Here is a 24,300-nt window from a genome sequence, read left to right on the forward strand (position 1 = left end):
AAAGTATTAAAGTGTGTAAGTAGATGGCTTATGCCTGTCATTTGCATATACACCTTTTTTAATGCAGGTTTATATGTTTATGAGTAAAAGTTAGTTGGTAAAAATTTTGACATAATCAATTGCACTTAACATCACCTCGATGGCTGGAACACTTCCACAGTCCGTTTCACAAGACATTTTCTTTTGCGAACTAGCGAACTGTGGAATCGACTACCGGCGTGGGTCTTCCGTGAGATACGACCTCCAACAATTCAAAATTCGAGCGTACTCCTCCCTTAAAGGCCGGCAACGCACCCACTAAAAATGGGTGTCTATGGGCTGCGATGTCTGGTTTTTTAGGCGTCCTGCAGGCTCGTTTGCCCCCTAGTATTAAAAAAAAGAAACAGTTGCGTTTTATCCATAGCTCATTTATAATTGATATCTTTTATCACACAAGCCTTGCGCCGCATCTGGGCAGCACCTAGCATACACAAATTTATTTAACACTAAACTTGCATTGCTATTTTTAGTTTTATCATCATCATCAATGGCTCCTCATAGGCATTAACCTTACGTACTTTTCGCCATCTTAATGTATTTTAGTATTAGTACTTAGTGCTTTTTGCGTTCAACTTCGAACCCATATTGTTTCTAACTCCATCCCACCAACGCAGCCTTGGTTTACCGGGTTTTCTCTTTCCATCAGGTTGCGAGTTTAGGCTATATAAGTTTAAAATAATAATTATCATAACCGTACAAATCTGTTTCTTTCTATCCAACTTCGATTTCTCTATTACAATGTTAGGTTCGATAAACCTCCTCTTGTCTAACTGTTGTATTATGCAAAATGAGTTCCATACAATTTGTCATCAAGTAATGTAGACTGAGGTTTCACAATTTGTCATAGGCACAATGCTCTATTCGTATGAAATACAACCGGTTGTGGTGAGCCGTACCTATCATATGAAAGCGACCATTTTCTTGATTATACATGAAGAATCTTCACGATGTTTTTAAATTTATACATTGTGATTTTGAAGTTTAAATATACTCACTAAAATATTAAGATACATTATTATACTTGATGTATAGAGACAGATAATATAATAACTAACATTAAAATGTAATAAGTAAAATATTTTAGTAAAAGGATTCCTTCATATAAGGCAAGGTTTTGAAGATACTGGCAGCGTTCCCACTATGAATCGCTAGGCTTATTTTTTGTCCGAGGTAGCTGCCAGCTCTTCGGTATCCTATGAATTCGACTAAGCTTTTTGATATTTCCCTAAAAAGCCTTATAGCGCAAGAACCCCACGGACCGACAGCGAATAGGACAAAATCATATTCGGAGCCTAGCCCCTGAATTGATTTGTTTCTTTTGCATTATGTTTTCTTACTAAACTTTATTATGTATCTATTTAACAATTTTAAACCAATATTTTCGTACAATACAACAATTTATTAGTTCTAGTTGCTACATACATATCATAAAATTTTCTCTAAGGATTTTTTATTTATTTTTATGCTAGCGATAATTTTCTCATTGTTTTAAAATATAACATTTATATGTATAAAATAAAAGCTAGTATTTCCATGAATTGGCATTTATAAGAACTTAGTAATCACGTAGGCGATTTTGCCTTCAATATTAAGTCTTGTGTGGGTGACCACTTATTGAATAGGAAGAGTGATTCGTAATTTAATTAGACGTAGGAGTAATTGAGTGCACTATATCAAGGTTAGATGTCATCTGTCACTTTTCGATTGTGACATTGAGTGTTTACGGAAAGGTTGTTTGAAACAAAATATTATTTACTGATATAGATAACATATTTTGTACAATGAGAAAAGTAAAAAATATATTTATCTAAAAATCACAAATTGCAGTTATCAAGTCAAGATTACTAAGAATTATATCTGTCACTATCATGTGTGGTCTGCAGTAACCAGAAAAGTGTTATTGGATATAATAAAAAACAAAATTAGTGTTGTTGCTTTTTGCTTTTCACGTGTATTACCTAATAACTGTTAAGTTTAGACTGGATGGTTTTATACTTAAATAATGTAATAATAATGGCTTATTTCAATATATTATCGAGAATGGTTATTATCTATCAGTTGATCGACTTTTCATCGACAATTCTCTTGAGAAACGTCAAATTCTAATTGAATTCTATGACAAAATATCACACAGTCCACAGAGTAGCAATAACGCTGTGCCACAGATTCAAGCAATTTTGAATAAAGAACTCGATATACATATATATTTCATTTAAATAGTTTACAATCACGCCGCTACTGTCGGCATTGCTTTAGACAAGCAATTACATCGGAATCACCCAACCGTGCCGACTGAAGTGGTCAAACTAACCCCTCAGCTATTTTAATTACTTCTCCTTAAGTTGCTTGAGTGTTTTATGTGTACTGTGTATGGTAATACGTATTTATCTAATGGCTTTTTAATCAGGAATCTAAAAGTATACAGGGTCTGGTTTACCTTAAGCCTATTTCGACTCAAGGATCATCGACAATTCTTACGTTTCTATTGCTTTATTAGCTGTGACTTCTGTACAAGCCTTTGCCGTTAGAATACTTCGCTTGATTGTAATTGATCACCTCTAAAGCGACATGATCCGACGTTTCTTTTTTTTCAAAAGTGCGTTTTAGCTTCCTTTTTCAAACGTAGATTTTAGCTGCCTTTTTCATAAGTTTTAGCTGCCTTTTTCAAAAGTGCGTTTTAGCTGCCTTTTTAAAAGTGAGTTTTAGCTGCCTTTTTCAAAATTGTTAGGCTACCTTTTCCAAATTTTGTATATTAGCTTCCAGGTAATAAAACATAATAATTTTTAACTGTCAGATAATTAAGACCCAATATATAATATATCAAAAGAATATGTTGAATTGTATACATGCTCTTTTGGATTTTATAATCATATATATATATATTGATATATATATGATTATAAAATATAGGTATTGACCTATAGCAAAATATTCATGAATAAACATTAGTTTTTGTATATACAATATTAGTAACGAATTAGGACATTTAAAATATCATTACGATAAATTGATTGACGTTGGGACATTAAATCTGTGTTTGTGGTTAAATACCGTCACCTTGATGAAGAGGCTTTTAAAAGTACATCATTCATAGAATTTAGGTTATCCATTTAAAATTAACTTGAGTAACTTTAGTTAGTTAATTTCAATTAACCATAGACGAATTTGACAAAAAATTTGATTGACGTGTAATCGTAAGACCTTTGAACTTTTTTATTATGTTCAAGCGCCTTTTTAATCAATTAGTGAGTGGTGGACCCACGGGAGGTCCGGTCACCTCTGCCCTTTGGCGGAGAATACCATCATTAAATATTATAGTAGGGCCTAGTTAAGAAATCTTATACAATCGAGCGTTAACCGCGCGTGTTCCATATTTACGACTCCAAAGTATAAAGCTCATAGTATTGTCTTTTATTAACATAGCTTTTACACATTTAAAGAAAACAATTTTTTAACGGATTGAAGATGTATTATTGTAAACTTATAATTATTTAACATAATTTTAAATTTATCCGACGTTACAGCGTGCGTGGTCACGGTGACTGAAGACAAAAGGTGTTGATTGTCAAAAAAGTATCACAGCTGTAGAAAAAGTTGTATTATCTGTATTTATTTCCCCGGAGTTGGTACTTGTGGTAAGGGTTTCAAACCCGTTCATCTTTCTTGTCGATTTATTTAAACGTATAAAGCTGTAGGTACTTTAAAAGAAGTTCATAATCTTGAATGATAAAATATTTTGTAGTTTTCATGTTTACATTTATAAGCTACTAACGTGATACATAAACATTTTACCCTATAGATACACCTTTTAGAAGTAAAATTAGTTTTTCTTATATTATTTAATATATCCGACTGTTCTTTTTAGTACTGTGCCATTGATTAATAGACCACGTTACTCCTATGTAAATGCTTGAAATATTTTGTTATTCTTCACGTCTTGTCGAACAAGTTGTAATTTAAGCACAAATATCAGATTGAGTCAAATTTAACATCATTTGTAAATACTTATTTTGAAATGCTTAATGTTATGTTCTTATTAAAACTAAATTACTATTAAAAACAAAACAGTGGCGCCACATACCTCGTTTTGACTTCCTAATGTATATTTCATGATCATTTAGCTTTTTCTAATAGGCAAGTAGCTACGTCAGCTGCCATGGGAGCTGTATGTTCGACTTCTTTGAGTCGCCGATTTCTTTAAATGTTTTCCTTCTCCGTACGAGTAAATGTTAAATTCGCACATATACCGAAAGTCCTCAACTTAGGTATGAGAGTCTTAAGGCCTATATACACGGACTATATACATTGCAAGAAGGCTCGCAAGTGCTATGTAAAAATTAGTATGCTCATTTCTTGAAGGACCCGAAATCGAAATAGTCCGGAAATACTTAAATTTATCTATTAAACCTAAATCGATTTAAAACGGTTATTATATATTTTGTCATAGACAAATTGTTTTGTATGGGCATTTAATATTCTCAACACAAGTATTTATTAATTTCGCTATTTACTGATGATGTAATTCAAAATCTCCCTTCTATATATACTTATATAATTTATTATAAATAAATAAGCTAAATGTTTAAATCAATTAAAAATTTTGTTTAAATTAAAGTTAATAAAACGTTTAGTAACTTACTAAGGCATCGTAAAATGTCAGGTTAAGTACGTAATAATCCTACAGATATTTCTGCCAAGGTAAGTTTTCTATTTAAATAATCAATTGCTTCATTAATGCAGCGTACTGTATTAATTAAATTCTATTGGAGTTAGAAATTGACCGTTTTCGACCATACATTTTTATAGTAATAAAAACTTTTTTATTAATGTATGTACACAAAGCCTTCCAGAAGCCAGCCTATAGCAACCGTCACCAACGAGTACATGCCTGGATTTGATCCAACCATATACCGTATGGAATACTTTACTGTCATTTGAATGCGCAACCCTGACCTGCGCCGCTATCAGACGGCATTCCTTCACAAAGGTTTTAATTTGATCCATGGAAGAGCGAAATCTTCTGTGGTTCAACACTTGTTTTTTTTAATCTTAGAAATAATTGTAAAAACGTTTTTATTTTCACAATAGATTTTCAAAGGTAGAAACATATTTTTTTATATGATATATGTGTATATACGTAGGACATACAACTTTAAATTTGTTATTTTTAATTATTATTCTTAACCCACGTGAAGAATATTGTAAAACTGTAACTTGTTGATAAAAATATAAATTAATTAACATACATTTAAAACTATGTATTCTGTTTGTTACGTCTTGTCTATGACAGAAACTCGGTAAGTCCTCAAACGTGGTCACTGCTGTCCTTTAAATAGCCAATTTCGTGGGAGAGATAATTAAACAATTGAAAACTAATTGCTGCGAAGATGGCGGCCGGTCCATTATTTTTAGACATCATGAAAAGGTGGTGTTAATTTGTGTCGCATTGTAGTTACGCGTGTTTTGGCTTCAGTTATTTATGACAGTATTTTATATTGTACCTACTTTATAATTAAAAGAGGTTTTATTGGTGACGGGTTAACGATTTAAGATTTTTTGCGTCTTAAACTTAATATTGTTATTTACTTATTCTTTCATAGACGACTCTAAGAAGGATTTCCTCTTATATAATAATAATAATAATTCCATTATACTATGTACAAATTATATAAACCTAGGCAGACCAAGTCACAGTTCGCTGGTTTAGTAAGAAATTATATCACATATTATGAAATTAACAAAGTTAATTTGTTTTAACAAAATTAATTAACAAAATTTTACGCGTAAATAAATGAAAAGTTCTAGTTTTACCCAAACCATCGCGACGGGACGCTGTAGCATACTCTTACGTTGTGAGCCAACATAGTACGACTTAATGATAGCCTCTTCATACATACAAGAGTCTATCGTATATAGCAGTGCTAAAATAGCTATAGTACTGAAACAAAATATTTTCTTGTTTGTGACTCATTTACTTTATATACCCTCCATATTACAACCATGCATATTAAATCGATAATTACCGAGTCAAGAGCTATTAGTATTAAAACATAAGTTTTATAACCACATCTTATAACAATGATACATCACCTGTATCTATTGTCAAGGCATCGCGTAGGCGGGCTTTTGAGAAACGACTTTGCATAAATGACCCATTATTATGCATTCGTCAAAATTGACTTTGATATCCTTCAGTACAGACAAACACATGAATAGTTTAAATTAATATTATACGTATACATAAAAATAATATTCTGCTTTTCAATAGTATTTTAATTAAGTTTGATTAAATTTAAAAGAAAATGAGAGAAATAAACATACCTATGATAAAATAGTAATAATCCTTTCTTGGTGGAGTCCTAACTTGAATGTATCTAAGTATGTCAAAAATTATATGATTATGAGACAGCTAAAGGCGTCATATTTCGCATTAAAATTATATATATGTAAACTATCAGTTTAGTTACCTTGTACCTACTGTCAACTGTCCTGGTAACATAATTTCACTATTATATGTACAAGTCAAGAATATTAAATACCTATATATATTACTTATAAAACTAATTTGTAACTTAAAACAAGGGTGCATTAATAACAAACACCTACCTAAGTTTTGTAATCTGTCAGTTGTCAGTTACACTTATCTGTCAGTTTGAAGTACAGTCATGTAGATGAAGTGTTATTAATGGTTAAGTTGACAAGCATTTTATTGCCTGTAACTGCCAAGTGCCCGAATTATCCATTGTCTCCGTGTCAAAATAACATTATGTATTATAATAGATTTATGAATTTGTGCTACATAACAAACCTAGTTTAGAGTATTTGTTTATAAGAAAATTCTCTTATGTTTCATCCTTGAATTGAAGAATAATCCAATTCGTCGCTGACGATGTAACGTATTGATCCAACAATGCAGTGTTAATGCAAATGTATAAAAATATATGCAAACCTGTGCAATTGTTTTTGATAAAACGTCGAAAGTGGAAGTGGGTGATCCATAGGGATGCCAATCACACTGACAAATTAGCTCACGAATAAAAGATTCAAGGAAAAGGCCGTCAACGACAGAACTTCTAACGAAGCCTCACTGCAGAGTTAAAGCTGAAATGACTTGAAGTGAAGTTAAAAGAGCTGCTCAAGGCTGATCAGGATAGTTTTTTAAGCTATGCGTCCAGTAAGTCGCAATAAATTCCAAAAATCATTCGGAAATCGTATATCTTTCTGATGAAGAATTTTGAGTTCAAATTAAGTCCGAGTCAAATAGTCAAAATAAATCAGATTAAGATATTCCATTTTCAAAAAGTTAATCAGCGCCAAATAGCTATATCCGTTTTAATGTCAGCTGACACTAATTTTAAAAATGAACAACGGATGCATAAACTTATTTAACGAGTAATTAGTTTTTACATAAAATAATACGACGAAAAAGATAAAACAAAAGTTTATTACACAAATAACTTTAGAATCTTTGGCAGCGCATCGAATAGTTTTCGCCACCGTAAACGCGTTCTATTTACACTGTTTTACAAGTAAACCGTGAAAAATAAATATTAGACGATAAATCAGTTAACTGTTGGTTCGGTCTAGCGGGTTTATAGCTATAATAATACCGCGGCTGGTGTTCGTGTCCAAATAGTGTCCTAATATCGTAGATTTATTTGAGTATACGATAGTTTTAGTTCGGGTAAGATTATGCGACTAACTTTCCGATAGTTTATTTGCGATTTTTAAGTATCCAAGGAGATTTGAGTGTTTTTATTACACATGTAAAAATGATGTGTTTAGTGGTGCGGAATCAGAGTCGAGACTTAGCGTTATACTATACGTAAGTGAATATTAATTACGTTTTGACCAGTTACTTACAGTTTACTCTAGACTCATGCAAATGTAGTGTCCATGGGCGGCGGTATCACTTAACATCAGGTGAGCCTCCTGCCCGTTTGCCCCCTGTTCTATACAAAAAGACTGAATCTTACCTTACGTCACGCAGATATGTCTATGAAAATTTATACGAAATTTGCGCGTGTAAAATAGTTCCGATCTCGCGGGTATATAACACTTAAATAGTACATTCATCGTGTACCCGCAAATTTTCACAATCAATGTTTATTGAAAGTAATTATCGTGTTCTCATTCGATGATACCCGTAGTATGCCAATACACATTATAGCCGCTTTCTCAATAGATTGGTTTAATATTCAACTGTTTACTTTGCTGTTCCGTATTAGAATTCGGGACTATATATTTATATCTATCCTTGATAACGGTCACTTTAGCCGGGAATCGAAATCGGACCCGTTACTACTAGTATAAGTGTAGCCACGGAGGTAAACTGCAAGACACCGCTTTCTAATTGTTAAATAATAATTTTAATATCGTTATACAATATTTAAGACTGTAATACAAAACAAATTAGCTCATATATACGTAAGTTTAAAACTAGATTTTTTTATGTTCAACATTTAACGATTCAATTACTGAGTCTAACAAATGTAATTAAAACATGGAGCCCAGTTTTTGCCTCGTGTCCTCAACATGTGGTCATTGAGAAATGAGTCAGAATCAATCTTATTCACTATTCTGAGGAATGAATGTCGTCCCACACAATAAGTTATCCGAAGTTCTTGAATGTATTGTATGGCGCATATTACTTTGTCAACTTCACACGTACGAGTATTAGGCAACCAATACATAATGGAGGTAAATTCAATGTCAAACTAATTTGAAAAAGGAGGTTTTAGTTTTAATCTAATAGGTAATTTAGAATAGAGATTAAAACTTTTTTTTCTTCATTTATAGAATCTGGTTAGACTATGGTAACTTATAAAATGGCCGCCTAGTTCCGGTCAAATGTTTAATTCTATGACGTTCTGTTTTTGACATATCTATGACAATATGAGCTGTTTGTTTTTGCTTTTATGGCAACAGTTTTAGAAAGCGACATCGTTCGCGGTTACTTCATGTGCCCATGTGCTGGTCTAGTGTTATACCAAGTCTCAATCCCGTCCGTAGCATTACGTTAGCCTTCAAGAAAAGAACCAATTCTTAAAAGGCCGGCAACGCTCTCGCCCTCTGGCATTGAGAGTGTCATTGGGCGGCAGTATCACTTAACATCAGGTGAGCCTCCTGCCCGTTTGCCCCCTATAAAAAAAACATAGTCAACTTCATAGACAAGTCTAAGTCGAATTGACGTTCAAGATGTACCTTGTTTCCGTAATACCGTAAATATTGTACGTAATTAGCGGCAAAGTACCATTGACACTTGACAGCAGGAAGTGCGTTCTATTGACTGAAAGTGAACGGCTGTTTGGATAACATTCTTAAATGCTCTTAAAATAACATTAGCCTATGGCTCCTTGAATGGGTAAATTTCGTGTTTGCTGTTTCACTGACTCATGTTATAAACGAGAATATCATTGTTTATTTATTCTGTGCTTTATGAAATCTTGGCTTAAATGCTGCGAGTATATGGAATATAATCCAGATTCAACAAATTTGATTTGTTACATATTTAGCCTGAAATTTATATTGAATAGGTTTTTTATCATAATTTTTACAAAGTTGATTTTACAAAAAATTTTATAGCACGCGAAGCGAAAAATTACTTTATTATATTTATATTCGAAATTATATTTTCATGCGAAATTATTGCTTCCGTAGTTCAGTAAGTATATATTTTTATTATATATATCTAAAATTACTTTAAAAATCTTCGACAATTTCATTGCGAACTAACGAACCATGTAATCGACTCCTGGTAAAAGAAAAGTGAAAAGTGTACTCTAACCTCAAAGGCCGGCAACGTACCCACTAAAATAAGTCTCTATGGGTTACAATGCCCATTTTGGGCGTATATTCTTTAAAATAAAAAAAATAATGCTTTTAGCTGTATAGATGGCGAATCTGTATGCTTTATTTCCGACCATGACTGCTGTAAAGTACTGTAAACTGCTCCAATATAATAACTCCACTTATTCATTCATCTGTGCAAAATATTAATTATAGTATCTCTGAGAAATATATTAAAATGATGCTTTTGCTTTCATTAGTATTTCCGTCAATGAATCTTGCGTGATAGAGGTTCACGCATACTGGCCATAGACTTTTACGCTTCGTTACTTCACGTGTGAAAATCCGCTCATTTCTCATTGTTCTTATTTCTTTCCTCATTTGTATTGTTTCGAATCTATGTACATGAACTTTCTTTTAAAGGAACTGTGTAACTTAAAACCTTTGTCTTGTCTGTAATATTAACAAGCTATTCCAATATAACGGCATTTTGCTTAAGCATGGCTACTCTGTGATCGGGTCCTCAAGCCTGAACCAATGGATCGTTCTATATGCGCGCTTAAAACTTTCTGATGAAGATAGACATTCAATGGAGCGGCCGAAGAATAATTGACGACATTTCTGTAATATGATGTTCAAAATACTCCAATACTAATATTAGCAAGAGAATACAAAAATACGAACAAAAGTATTAATTCTTTTAGTGTACCAAAGTGTATAAACATTATTGACTAGAAAATTGTGCAAGTGACGAGCTGTGGAATCTGATTCCAGTGGTCTTTCCTCAAAGATACAGAAAGGGCACACTACTCTCTTAAAGGCCGACAATGCACTCGCTAACGTGGGTGTCGTTGGGCTGCGGCAGCTTTGTTCTAATGGTTTGTCTCTTACAAACTTATATTCGCAACAGAACCTAGTAAATGTTTTATCCAAGGTATAAGCATGAGCCTTATGCAACAATGGATGGAGGAACAAATGCGTGCATAGCAAGCGTGCAAAGCATTATGTGTGCTTTATGAACAACATAATTCATGGAATTTTCGTGTGGATGAAATCTATTTGTCAGTTTCTAAAATAAAATCCTACCTCAGCTAAACATATACTTCAAGCTAGAATCGCTTCGTTTCAGACATGTTTTAGTTTCTTGTTAGTGGTGTTTATATGAATGTTCCGCAAAGCAACGGCAAAATCGAAAGTGATTCTGAGACTGAGATGTATTGATTTCTGAGTTACGCGTTAAATGATTCATTTGTTTTGAAACAATGTTTAATTATAGACGTGACCAGAATTGCGGGATCTCAAAAATCGCTCATTTTAAGGGTAAAATGGCAAGTCCTTGAATCTCAAGATGAAGGTGTCTTTTCTTGCTAAAAGAAACAATTGCATAAAGAGAGGGTGTGTACAGTATAGTTGATATAGTACGAGCATATTGCATTTTAAAGGCAGAGCATCTGACTTCAGTGTTTGCTCGTCCGTAATTTTTTGGTTTAATACATGCCGTGCTAATTGTTGTAAAAGTGAGAAAAATGAGAGGTGATGATTATTGAGAGGCAACAAAAAGACTGGGTCTGGCATGCAATTTCACCCCGGCTCGCCCATGAGTATCGTTAATAAATATTACCGATATAGCCGGGGCGTATCTTGCATAACGCGCAATACAAAGTATGATTTGATTTTATGTATTTTTGAATAATATAAGAGATGGAAAACGTCCATGGACAAAAAGGCAGGAGAATAGAATTAGAATAATAAAGTTTAACATATATTATTTTAATTGCTATGATGTTTCGTTACTGAGTCATCCATTGATTACAGATTTATTTTGAACGCATGACGTGATTTCGTAATGTGTCAAAAAAGTTTTAAAATGTTTATCTAAAGACTTTGAAGTGGATAATCTCATTTCCGGATTTCGTAAGCTTTTGAACAGTAAAATAAATAATAATATGCAATGTCATGATATTACTACATATATTCAAAATAGAACAATGCAGCAGCAAATTTTTCTTAAGATTTTGCAAACTTTAATGTATGTAAGCTCCGAGTCAATCATTAGAAATTAGCTGAAAATATTCACCAACCTCCATCCATAGACTATCCATAGTTGGTCTTATGTAAAGAAAAAATCTTATTAATAAACAAAAATAATTGCGTATAAAAAGAGTGACGCAGGGTTTATTGCGAGTAAATGTAAAATCAGAAGTATTTAATGTATATTTCTATGTTTGACGTTCATAAGTGTACATTGTGCAAGTGTACAATACTATTTTTTTATTCAGATAGTTATAAACCTATATGAATAAAAAAATAGTATTGTTATAAGACGATAATTAGACAATAGACATTTTATTATACAGGGATTTTAGTGGTAATTTTTTAGGCATATTAGAAAAAATCGGTACTGTAGAAATAAAAGTACCTGGAATTTTTTTGTTTTTAAAAATGGCCGATACTTTTATCCTATGATCATTCATATCTTTCGGATTAAGATCTTATAAAAAATAATTATTATTTATATCCGTAATGATCTTGGAAATTGTGGGATTAATTAAACATTTTGTATTTGGACTCAATCTGAAATTAATATTACGTAAACTGATATGTAGGTATAACTTGACTAAACTAAAACAACCTTGCTACTGATACATCGAAACGTTAAATAAAAGTAGAATAGAATTACAAGCATCGAATCTACTGCGGTTAATCTACTTTAGTACAAAGTATTATATTCTGAGCTGTAATTTTAACCTGCGGTTACAGGCTTGGGACATTTTGCGATTCAAAAAAATCTCTAAATCGTATGACTAATACAAAAATTAAATAAATTGATATTTCTACAAATACCCTCATGACGTCATCTTACGACGTCACCCGAGACCGCCTAGTTCGATGTAATTCTCTCAAAATCCAGATGATGTGTGAAATTTACTTGGGTTTGTAAAGATTTAGCAGTGTTGGCCTAGTGGCTTGAGTGTGCGACTCTCATACCTGAGGTCGTAGGTTCGATCCCCGGCTGTGCACCAATGGACTTTCTTTCTATGTACGTATTTAACATTTGCTCGAACGGTGAAAAACATCGTGAGGAAACCGACGTGTCTTAGACCCAAAAAAAGTCAACGACGTGTGTCAGGCACTGGAGGCTGATCACCTTCTTGCCTATTGGATTTAATGATCATGTAACAGATCTGAGGCCAAGACCTAAAGAGGTTGTAGCGCTACTGATTTTTTTTTATAAAGCTTGCTGGAGTTTAAGAAATCTTACCATTCGTTATTGTATACTCGTTAAGTATAGTTTAATATAAGCATGTTGCAACGATATTTTCTATTAAATACCAAACTATGAGGACTCCTTAAATTTTTGTTTAGAAAATCAAAAATAAAAAATGTACTAATCGGTCACGTTAAAGTTTTTACGTCTTGTTCGTGCTAATGTTGTCAAGGAAATTTTAAATAGCTTTTGAAAATACGAAGACTTGTTTAAAAATCTTACCAATCACTTTGAGAGATGTGAACTTATGATCTAGTACTTTGACAGCTATTGTCAAATTGTGACGGATCTGTCAACAAGTGATAAATTATATTTTGCCTATAGTCAAAGGTACAGAACAATATGCAGCATTAGTGACACGACCATGTTTTATGAATTCATTTATCATAAATTTGTATTCATTAATCATTGATGATGGACAAAACTTCAAGATCTACGTCAATATAAGGTCTTTGTCAGATACATTGACTTCAAGTGAGGGCATACTTGTAAAAACGTCATGTTATTCCTAGAGGGCGACAACGCACTTGCGACCATTCTGGTACTGTGTATCATGGGCGGGCAGTATCACTGAACATCGGGTGAGACCCTGTTACATTAAAAAAACATATTCTAATTCCCGCTATTTTTTCTCCCTGAATTTTTGTATAATTATATTCTTTCGTCTTCATTCATAAAAACTAAATTAAGTCTCATTAAATTCTTTAGACAGTCTTTCGTCTCATTCTGTCAAATTATGCTTACCCTGTAATGAAACGAGGCGGATGAGTACATTTGTCAAATGATCACTACAGACATAAATATTAGTTAAAAAGTCCAGTATCTATTGATCGATTGACTAAACAATCTAATTTTAACAATATTTTTTTTTTTTAATTTTAAGTTCGACGGTGTTAACTGTAAGTATATAGTTAAAACGTGCGATTAATGTACGTACGTAATTAAATACATAATCCACTGATCAAAGTAGCCCCGTACCGGGTTAACGGCTCGTGTACTCTCTTCACGTCCATATATGGTGTGAAAGCCACGCTGTCGCCAGACCCAGGACCCAGTATGGCCACAGACGAACCTGATACAAAAACATTCGATTTCATTCTGCAACTAATTATGCGTCATATAGAACATTAATTCAGAAGTATTTATGCGCTCCATTTTAACTAAGACACATTAGAATCGTAGTCGAGATTCATCTACGTGTAGATTAAATGCTTTTGTAGCATGCGGCACTGATGTGACATGACATACTTTTTATGCATGAGATGCTGCAAAAACAGATGGTCAGATGATTATCCCGGATATTATATGACTCACTATTACTTGAACAAATACCTAATACATTGTTTTTCGTTACGAAATTTCTGAAATCAATATGTATTAAAATGAGTTGTTTTATCGCGGCTTCATTACGATATCTTCTTTCAATTTCGCCTTTAATATACACAGCTGCATTGATATAAATGATGTCATTGTTGACCTGTCAATAATTCTTTCTAATCTCTGACCTACTAATGCCCTGTTTTGTGTCGTGTATTGCGGATAATTACCAGTTTTCCTGGACTCGTAATATACTTCTCGTAAATGCGAATTTTCAATGCTCCATTAAACTTTATCATTTCCAGTAAATGTTAAGGCGTCTTAAATTATAGTCGCTAATATGACTTTATTATCGTCCAGATGTCATAACACATCCATTACTAATACACTAATTTTTCTTTTCAGAAATTGCAAAAGTCCGCGCGAGTCTTTTCCAAATAAATGGGGTGAAGAAAGAGCCCCTCATTCTGCCAGAACCAGAGGGTATGCTCACCACACTGACTGAAAAAGTGTATGTGCCGGTCAAAGAACACCCAGATGTAAGTAGTTTTCGTTAATTTTTCATTCATTAAATATTGTGGAAACTTAAAAAAATTCAATACATTAAAAGACTACAAAATTACATCTAATAAAGCCATATACAATAATCATTTCGAATAATTACACGTAGATACCAATAAAATAATGATTACACTGGATAATGACACCAGTAATAACACGGAAGATACATGTTAAGAATTAAGAAATTAAATACGGATGGATTTAATGAATGAACCGAGCCTTGTAATGATAATTACAACAGTAAAGGCAAACCAAATAGAACTTGTCAGTTACATCACGTTACTCCCAGTAAAGCTATCTTGCGCAGACGCCATTCTAACATTTTAAAAGGGTTTTCTCTCGACGTCAATCAAGATAAGTGTCGCAGGTTGTGAGTTTTATTGCATGTAGGGACTAATTCGTATAAATAGAAAGACAAGGTTGTCAGCTTGCTACATTTGGTGACTTATGTCAGGGCGATCTCGTGGTATGATTAGGCTCGTAATAGTTAAGAATTTTCATCAACAAAACTTGATGTGATCGGAAAAAGATAAACTCTAGTTTGTTGTTCATTTGTGTTTAGATGCCGGTTATAGTTTACAGATATTATCATATCTATGTCTACAAAAAAAAAAAGATTTACATAATCATTGCCGCTTTGTTTATGACCTAAAAATAATTGAAAACATATTTATTAATTATATAGTAATGAGCATAATTGGAAACTACGAGATATGTTAATAGGTATTTTATTGATGCAAGATTTATGAATATAACAGAAAACGCGTTTTGATTTAATGATACGGTAAAATTCGATTTAATCAAAAGGCGTCAATAAATTGGTTTCACTTCATATAGCAAACATAATTGAATCAACAATAATACATTTAACAGTAGCATTCATCTTTCACATTCATACTCTTATAATAGACGCAATCTGTTTTAAAGATGGGCAAGTCACTGACCCTGTTATTTTTGGGATGTGTTATGCCAGACATTTCTGGTGATAAAAGAAAAATGTTAATACCTTTTACCATTTTGATCAGGAATATAATTAAAGAAACACTTTTTTAACGGATTGAAGCTATGTTTTATTATAAACTTATAATTATTTTACATTATTTTAAATTTTTTCCGACGTTTCCTGTGCTTTACAGTCAAAAAGTATCACAGCTGAAGAAACTGTAATATTAGCTGTATTTATTTTCCGGAGTTTATAATAATACATCGCTTCAATCCGTTAGTTAAAATAGTTAATACAGGAATATAATTGTGTGCCTTTTATACAAATTGCCACGAATGGCCTATCCTCGTAACGTATATCTATGCGTTTGTGTGTGTGAATGAGAGTATGTGTAATACTATTTTATTTGGTATAAAGAAAATCATTAGTATGTCGTCAAAAACTTTTTCACAGCCTTGGAATAGTTTTGGTACCGATTATTCAGTTACACTAATATTATCTACATTCAATACGTAGTTCGTTACTTATTAGTGAGCGATTGTAGGCGCCATCCACGATCAGCTACCATATAAGGCCTGAATACGATTCAAAAGCTTTTTTATCCCTCTATTTCTTTGTGTGAAGCAACATGTTTATATTTTATTCATCAGCATGGGACTGTCAATTAAATCTTAAAATTGAGGTTAAACTATACTTCGATACACGTAAATATTTATAAGAATCTTTGACTCGTATATGATTTTCTTCTCTGAATAATTTTCTTATTAATTCCTAGAACAAACAATATAATTGCGGAGAACAATAAATACATTAATCTTATGATAAATTGAATGGTAAATTATATTGATTATTGATCAAAGACACCGAACTATGAGATCAGATGTTGACGTGATGGAAACTATTCAGTTCTGAGAATTTGACATTTAAGAATTTACTAACATAGATTTCATAGACTCATGCAAATATTTATTGTTTATAAGAAAATTTATGTAGTCCTCTTAATATCGGTCGGTGTCCTTACCAGGGCAAGTAACGTTACAAACTAACTAAGTATCTTTTATTTTCATTCTGTTTCTGTTGTTCACAGTGAATGCTAGATTTATAAGACTACTAGACAAATCTTTAAGACGCTAGTATGTAAATTAACTAAAGTACTTTAGTATTTTATGTAATTCAATATCTGTTTATTAGTCTAAATAGACCAGAGAGGCAAAACCTAATCAGACTAGATTGCAATAGGTTTAAAGTTAAAAAAACTGATATAACAAGATTTTCACGGAGTATTGAATTCTATAAATGTATGTGGATATAAAAATTTATATTGAGAAAATATTATAAATTATATAGATTCTATATTTGTAAAGATGATTTGTTTTTTTGGCACTTTTTCTTAACAAACGCCATTTTGTTACGGTACCAGATTTCAACAAAACTAGAAATAGAACATGCCGAACGCAAATTGTCGAAACAATGGCTTCTGTGTTTGCTTTAACGCGTGGTTATAAAATGTTTATATATTCTAGTTTCACGTATTCAAATTCGAAATTTTACACACACAGTTACACATAATATGTACTGCTCGAACGGTGAAGAAAATCTTTGTTCCGTAGACCTGTAAAGAAAAAAAACAAGAAACATTTACTCTACTCCTCTGCCATCGTGTCCAGGGTTCTATCTCACAAATTAAAAAAAAAATATTATACATTTCACATACAAATTTGAAGCCTAGGCCTGAAAGCGCTTGTTTTTTTACGTACGATTTTACACCATTTTGACACCGGTTGGATATTTGCATGGTCTTACACAAACATCAGATATGGTATTATAAACTATAATTAGGTTATTTCATTATCACAACTTTAGTAAAATGACAGATATTGTACGAGAGGAATAATTTTAAACTCTCTATTAATTTTGGAAACAGTCGACCATAGACAGTTGAAGAACAAACAAATATACAAAACATGGTTTCTATATATGCTTCAAGCTGAATACTTATGTGTTTAGTTAACAAAATTTGGACTTTATATCTAATCTAAAATAGATTTTTGTACAGTTCCTAGTAAATTTTCTTCCCCAGGCCGCATTAAATAGGCCACTCTAATTTCGTCTTAATGACTTGTTTGTGCTCATATCTTCGTGTGATGCTCTATGGTAGTTTTATCTGTTTTTATGATTTACATTCGTTTTAATGCATAATATGGTGACCATGTATCACTAGGTATAACATATGATTTATGATATAACTTTACCATTCATAACTAATGATTCTTTATACCGCTTGTTTATTTAAAAATATGTGTTTTACGATAAATATATCAATGCCTATTGTTTTTTAAACCTTGAAACTAAATCTTCATTGTCTGTACTACTTATTATATTATATTTGTTTCTGTGAAACATTTAACATACAATAATCAAACTTTGTATTTTATTTTTCTGTTTAGTATAGTGACGTATCTATCCACTCCCTAGTAAATAGAAAAGGCATGAATGATTTTAACCTAATCTCTCTCAACCATTTCAATCTGGCATATACGCCATTTCTCCGCGATATACCATGTGCATAACTCACAAAGACGTTTAAGTGGTATCAGATAGAGTATTACCATAACAGTATCGTTGCATAGCAAATGTAGATATCAATTCCGCATTACATAGACTTGCTCTATGTAATGCGGGACATATTTAGTATGGTACAAGATCTACTCGTTTTTACTTTTATACTTTCTTGTGCTTACATATACCAAATTAAACACTTTTCATTACTTTGAACGTTTTTCGTTCTAATTCATATTAGTATGGACCAGAACAAGTATATAATGTTAAGTCACGTGACTTTATTTTGAAAAAATAACAAGGAATGGCGGTGTTTTAAGTTTATGAATAAGAGTCTCTTGTGTATTTTGAGTAAGATATTATAAACCTTAACTTATCATTGACCCGAGGAATAGCGCCTAACGTAAAACTGACATTTCTATAAGACTCCTAGGTCTGTGGGAGTAACGGTTTTTGTTTAACAATCGTATGTATTTCACATGTATTAGTTTGTAAGCCAAGAACGTCATTGAACTTCAGTTGAAAATCTCCGCTACCGTACAGTGATGTTATTAAATCCTTCCATATTTGTCTGTCCCGTTAATACCGCTTTTTGTGGCAACCGATACTCGCCAAACCTGTAAGCGCACTAAGAAACGAGTGTCGGCCATCTGGACGAAAAAATAACATTACCTGTCCTCATGTAAAGAATATATGGCATCGCCCCTTCTTGTCATTTGGAATTAGTTGTTTCTTTTCTAATTTCTCTGGCAATCAATACATATACTTGACTTCTTGAATTCTTATGATCATTGTTCTTCAGTTTTATTGCTGCAAAATTTTTCTCTTGTAAATTTTATTGTCCAGGATTTCTGGGGTTTTCTTTGCAACTGGAGTTGATGGAGGATGCAACTATCATCTAACTAATACCTAGTTGTATATACGTTAGATTATAAGGCAATACGACACACGGCTTTTAAGATATTCTTTCAAGTTACAATTATATCCAAAGGGTTGGTAGGAAGTTGGTTCTGCAGAAGTTGATTGTATTCTATTCTGTGTTCAGATTTCTCGCATAAATTAGTACTGTATAAGTTTATATTACTGATTTCTGTTTTTCTATAATTTTTGATGTTTTTATTAAAACTATCGTCTATGCAGTCTGATTCCCAGTATCCTATAATAAAACTTTTCATAGTATTTTAAAATATGTTTATATGAGCCAGAGGAAACATAAACCAGATCGATCGAATTGTGTCACATGTCGTAAAACTAGAGGAAGAAATAAAATGTTACCAATATGTTGATGCAAAACGTCCGCCCATTAAAAGAGCCAAACCACGAATATTTTTATATTTCCCTTGTATTATTAGCGTAGAGAAAATACTTTTTTTATTGTTCTTATAAAACATGTTCAAGAAAAGTGCATACCAATTCTTAAAAGGTCGGCAACGCACACTCCCTCTAGCATTGAGTGTCCATGGGGGGCGGTATCACTTAACATCAAGTGAGTTTCATGCCCGTTTGCCCCCTTTTTTTAAAAAAACTATTCTAATTGTGACAATGTACTAATATGTTAATTTTAAATTACTTGGATTAATTCTAAATTTAATTCGTTAATATTTCTGTATCAATATAAAAAGTTATCAATATGTATCACATATACATAATTAAATTATTCTTTATGCGAATCATAGAGTAACTTTTAATATTAATATAAGATTTTCTGTGAACGTGACCTTACCTATAAAATCACACACTTTTATCATTGATGTTGTAACCAATAATGTATGGGCAATAATGCCCTGTCTAAATATTAAAATATTCAGACTCCACGATTAGATTGTTAAAATTTAGGATTTCTAGTTCAAAATACAACATAAATAAAAGCTACATTATGAAATCAAAAGCTTTTAGTACGTATAGCTATTCTTTAACCTTCCATGTTAAAGTTGTAAACATAATATACCGTTTGCAAATTTTTGGCCTAAAAAAAGTTCGATGGTGACTCACACATTTTCATGACGCTCAAAAGCGATTTTATTGCGATGTTGACGATTAAATTTTTTTAGAAACTTATATTTTTAGTGTTGTCCAGTTGTCTTTTAATAGTGACACCGATATTTGATATCCCTTACATAACTGGCCCAAATGTAACGATTTCATTGATATCTTTAGCAGGTCTAAAATTAAAAAAAAAACTTGTAAATGTCATTATTGCGTAAGACAGTAATTGTTCCTGGATCAAATAATTGTTACTTCGACAGACACATATCCTGTAAAAATATGAGCCTTTTCGTCTTAAAGAATAAATCTGTAGCTGATCTCATACGCATAATGTGTTTTGTGTCATAATAAGTTTTATACGACTACTTCTTCCCCAATAATGTTGATAACGAATCGAGAGACAAAATTCAAATTCTCAACAAGACTTTCGCACGTTGAGAGAAATCTAATTTTAATAATTATAATTATAAAGATGCAGATATGTTGAACCCCATGCCCCAATGGGGACTTGTACACAGGAACGAAGTCATTCCTGGTTCCTGTCATCCCCAGTCAGGTTAGTCTTACACATTATCGTGAGTTGTACTCTCGCACTCGTTCCCTAGAATCAATTCTTTGTTTAGCCCATTAACGTTCTTAATATAAGAACATAGAGAGGGCCCTAGCAAGCTGATAACATGGTCTGATGAGGCAAAATTTGAACAAAAAAACGGCAAATCTGCTGCAATCACTGTTTCTGAAGCACCTTACTTTATGTAATAGCCGGCATCGGTCTCCGGTGTCGGTAACTTTTTAAAATAAATAAATAGTTCTAGTATTTCTACAATAAATGCCGGACCGAACGACAAAGACGATATCTTTTAGAACAACATACGGGTTATATTCCAAAACCAAATGTCGCGGCTGCATTCTATTGCATTTGGTAGGTACTTAATAACAAATCGGCTGTAACGACTTCCGGTTTTTACGACCAAATATGAGTCCCTTCGTTATAACATATTTTAACGGTATATGTGTTACATGTCACACATATACAAAACGTCAAAAGAGACATATGCAAATGGGTCCAGTAGAAACTGAGCTGTTTATTTCTGTAAACCATTCATACTGCAATATTTGAAATGTGTTTTTAGCCAAATGTCTCTCGGACAAATCCTCAAAACTATTACTACGTGGTGCCAAAGAAATTGTAAGTGTGAATGAATAGTTTCAGCCAAGCTGTCGGTGATTCTTTGATAAATGTATGGGCTATTCAAAAATTAAACAAATAATTTTCTATTTATATTACACTAGAAAAATTAATATTCTACAATATGTGATCAGGCCTCTGTATGTACCTACATATAATCCATATACATTAGTAACCAACTAAGTTTAAGGCGGCAAATGATGAGAATTAAATATGCTACATTCCTGGTACAAGCGATCGGCTGTTGGTTTTAAAAATACCAGCGAACTGCACTACACTTTAAAATCTCCACATTTCAATAAAATAGAAGGCTGAAATCATAACAATGACTGAATTTAGAACGCTGAAGGAATAAATCAAAACTGTTTTGTTTTTAAATCGTATAATGTAAATATGTGAAATGAAAGCATTGTATGTAACCATTGAGAAATGCTGAAAAAACATGAGTAGGTATTTCCGTGGGAATGCTAAACAATACAGTCGTGCAGTGACTTCGGATTTGACCTTTAAATTGATTCAATACTTTCTTGTGTAACGGTTGTTTTTATATGTTCTACACACATTTGCCTAATATCCTATAGCGACTGTGATATGCAATTTAAGTGATATATATGGCCATAACTAAATCTCCACCAATGTTCTGACTTTCTGTGGCAAGTGACACTACTTCCTTGGGTAGAATGCCTAGCGAACCCCGAGGGCCCATCTTAAGGGCGTGTGATGGGGTGAGGTGTTTTTTTTTAGTGGGTAGGGTCTCGCTACCCCTCTGAATAGCAGAGGGTTTTGAGTGTAGATCGTGATCCAGCCCCACATTTCCCGCGTCAAGTTCGATATTCTTAATGCGGGCCTGCATTAGAGCATTTCCACCTCATTTAAAAAAAAAAAAGGTAACACTACTTGTTTCAACTTCTTCTTCTTTTGGTGCCTCTCAATTACTGAAGGTTGGCCATCAGTCTCTATCAATCGTGTCTTGTTCTGTGCCAGATGCTGCTTCAGTTGCTACTCTACTAACGTTGAGAAACAATTTTTAATTATAATGTACAGGATTGAAAACTAATATGGGGGGGGATCCTAAGATTTTGATTTCCAAAATAACACTAGTTTATTTTTTTCACAATTAAATAATTTCGAATAAAATATCACTTGCGTTACTACTAGCTTATCAATCTGATTAATGACTGCATATTAATTTTGATGGGTTAAAACCTCTTTTTGCATACAAATAATGTCAATACAAAACGTCATCCAAAGCTATAGCAAACTAGTATTGAGAATTTTTATAAGAATTAAAAATCGGCTACAAAAGCTCATAATTGAATTGAAATTCTTCACAGATACACAGAAATGATTTAACAGCGAATATTACCGATATTCAGCTTAAATACTGGACTCAGCTGACATTGCTACTTTGTCCATGACCTATCATTATGGTAACCAATTACTGGCAAACGTATCATTTCGTTTGAATAAGTTTTGTATGCCATTGTCAGCAATGGGGAAATATGTAACGACATCATTATAGTTTGTTTGATTATAAATTTTCATTTAAAGAATTCAAACGACATTCAAACAATTATTATATTCAATTGTTATAATAATATTAATGCAATGTACAGTGACTAAATCTTTTTCTAAATGAGTTAATCTATGGCCTGTAATATGTAAATATTGCCTTCGAAAAGTTCTTTATATTGATTATCACAATGGATTACAATTTTTAGATTTAGGGACCCTTTTGAAGTAATACCTGTGTCTTCCATTACAGTATATTTCTTATTGACATTATATATTATTGTCTAAATTAAAAATACATATGTCTTAATCTAAATTTTATACCAGTGATATTTATAAGTGTACTGTATATTACTGGTATGCATTGCATTTAGATAAATGTGTCACGTAGATTGTGCATTGAACATTATTTTGAATGGGCACTCCTAGATTAAACCATTTGTACAAATAGTTTAACTCTGTCAGTGATATGTGAATAAAATTATATTCATAACTTTATATTTAACTACATAATATGTCAAGTGTAGAACTTATTTACCCACATTAGATTATATTAGATAGATTACCCACATAAGAACTTAATTCATTTTTTGATAAAGTAAGCAACTGTCTGTCTCTCAAATTCTCTCCTCTCTCTATGCAAAACTTCTGTTTTCGCTATGGCGGAAAGAGACAATGCTATAGTTAAGAGCTTATTACTTGAACTTTTGACGTTCATAAGTGTACATTAAGTTTTCTAAATGACTTTTGACTTTACGAAAAAAAGAGAGATGTCCAGTAGAAAATGAAAATAAAACTTATAGCGGAGAAAGATTGGAAAATAGTAGCGAACATGAGAGAAAAAATTGGAGGTCCTTACTCCGTTGGATGTTGCGTACTAATAGTAAATACAATAATAAAATAAACTTAATGTAATTCTCATTGTATTGTAATATATACTATTTTTATTTTATTTGTTGTGACAACACTCGCACTCGCACATACCATGTATAATAAATTCCTTATAACTTCACGTTAATATCTGCAGGCAGGTTTTCACAACCAACCAACCAAGCAACCTAATACAGCGAAAAATTAGTGAAACTCTTGATTTCTCGTGATTCAAATCTCCGATGTTTAGCGCTGAGGCATTTGGTA

The 24,300-nt window shown here is 32.4% G+C and overlaps 1 protein-coding gene across 8 annotated transcripts in view; it reads left to right on the forward strand.

The window, feature by feature from the left end:
- Window positions 1-24,300, forward strand: part of LOC110999521 (protein held out wings) — a 62,108-nt gene that overhangs the window by 27,100 nt on the left and 10,708 nt on the right. For all 8 annotated transcript variants that reach the window (XM_022268604.2, XM_022268603.2, XM_022268605.2 and 5 more), the window contains exon 2: window positions 14,819-14,952. In XM_022268604.2, coding sequence (XP_022124296.1) covers window positions 14,819-14,952 — 134 coding nt within the window. The remainder of the gene's footprint in view (window positions 1-14,818; window positions 14,953-24,300) is intronic.

Source organism: Pieris rapae, chromosome 19, assembly GCF_905147795.1.
Source record: "Pieris rapae chromosome 19, ilPieRapa1.1, whole genome shotgun sequence".
Taxonomy (NCBI): domain Eukaryota; kingdom Metazoa; phylum Arthropoda; class Insecta; order Lepidoptera; family Pieridae; genus Pieris; species Pieris rapae.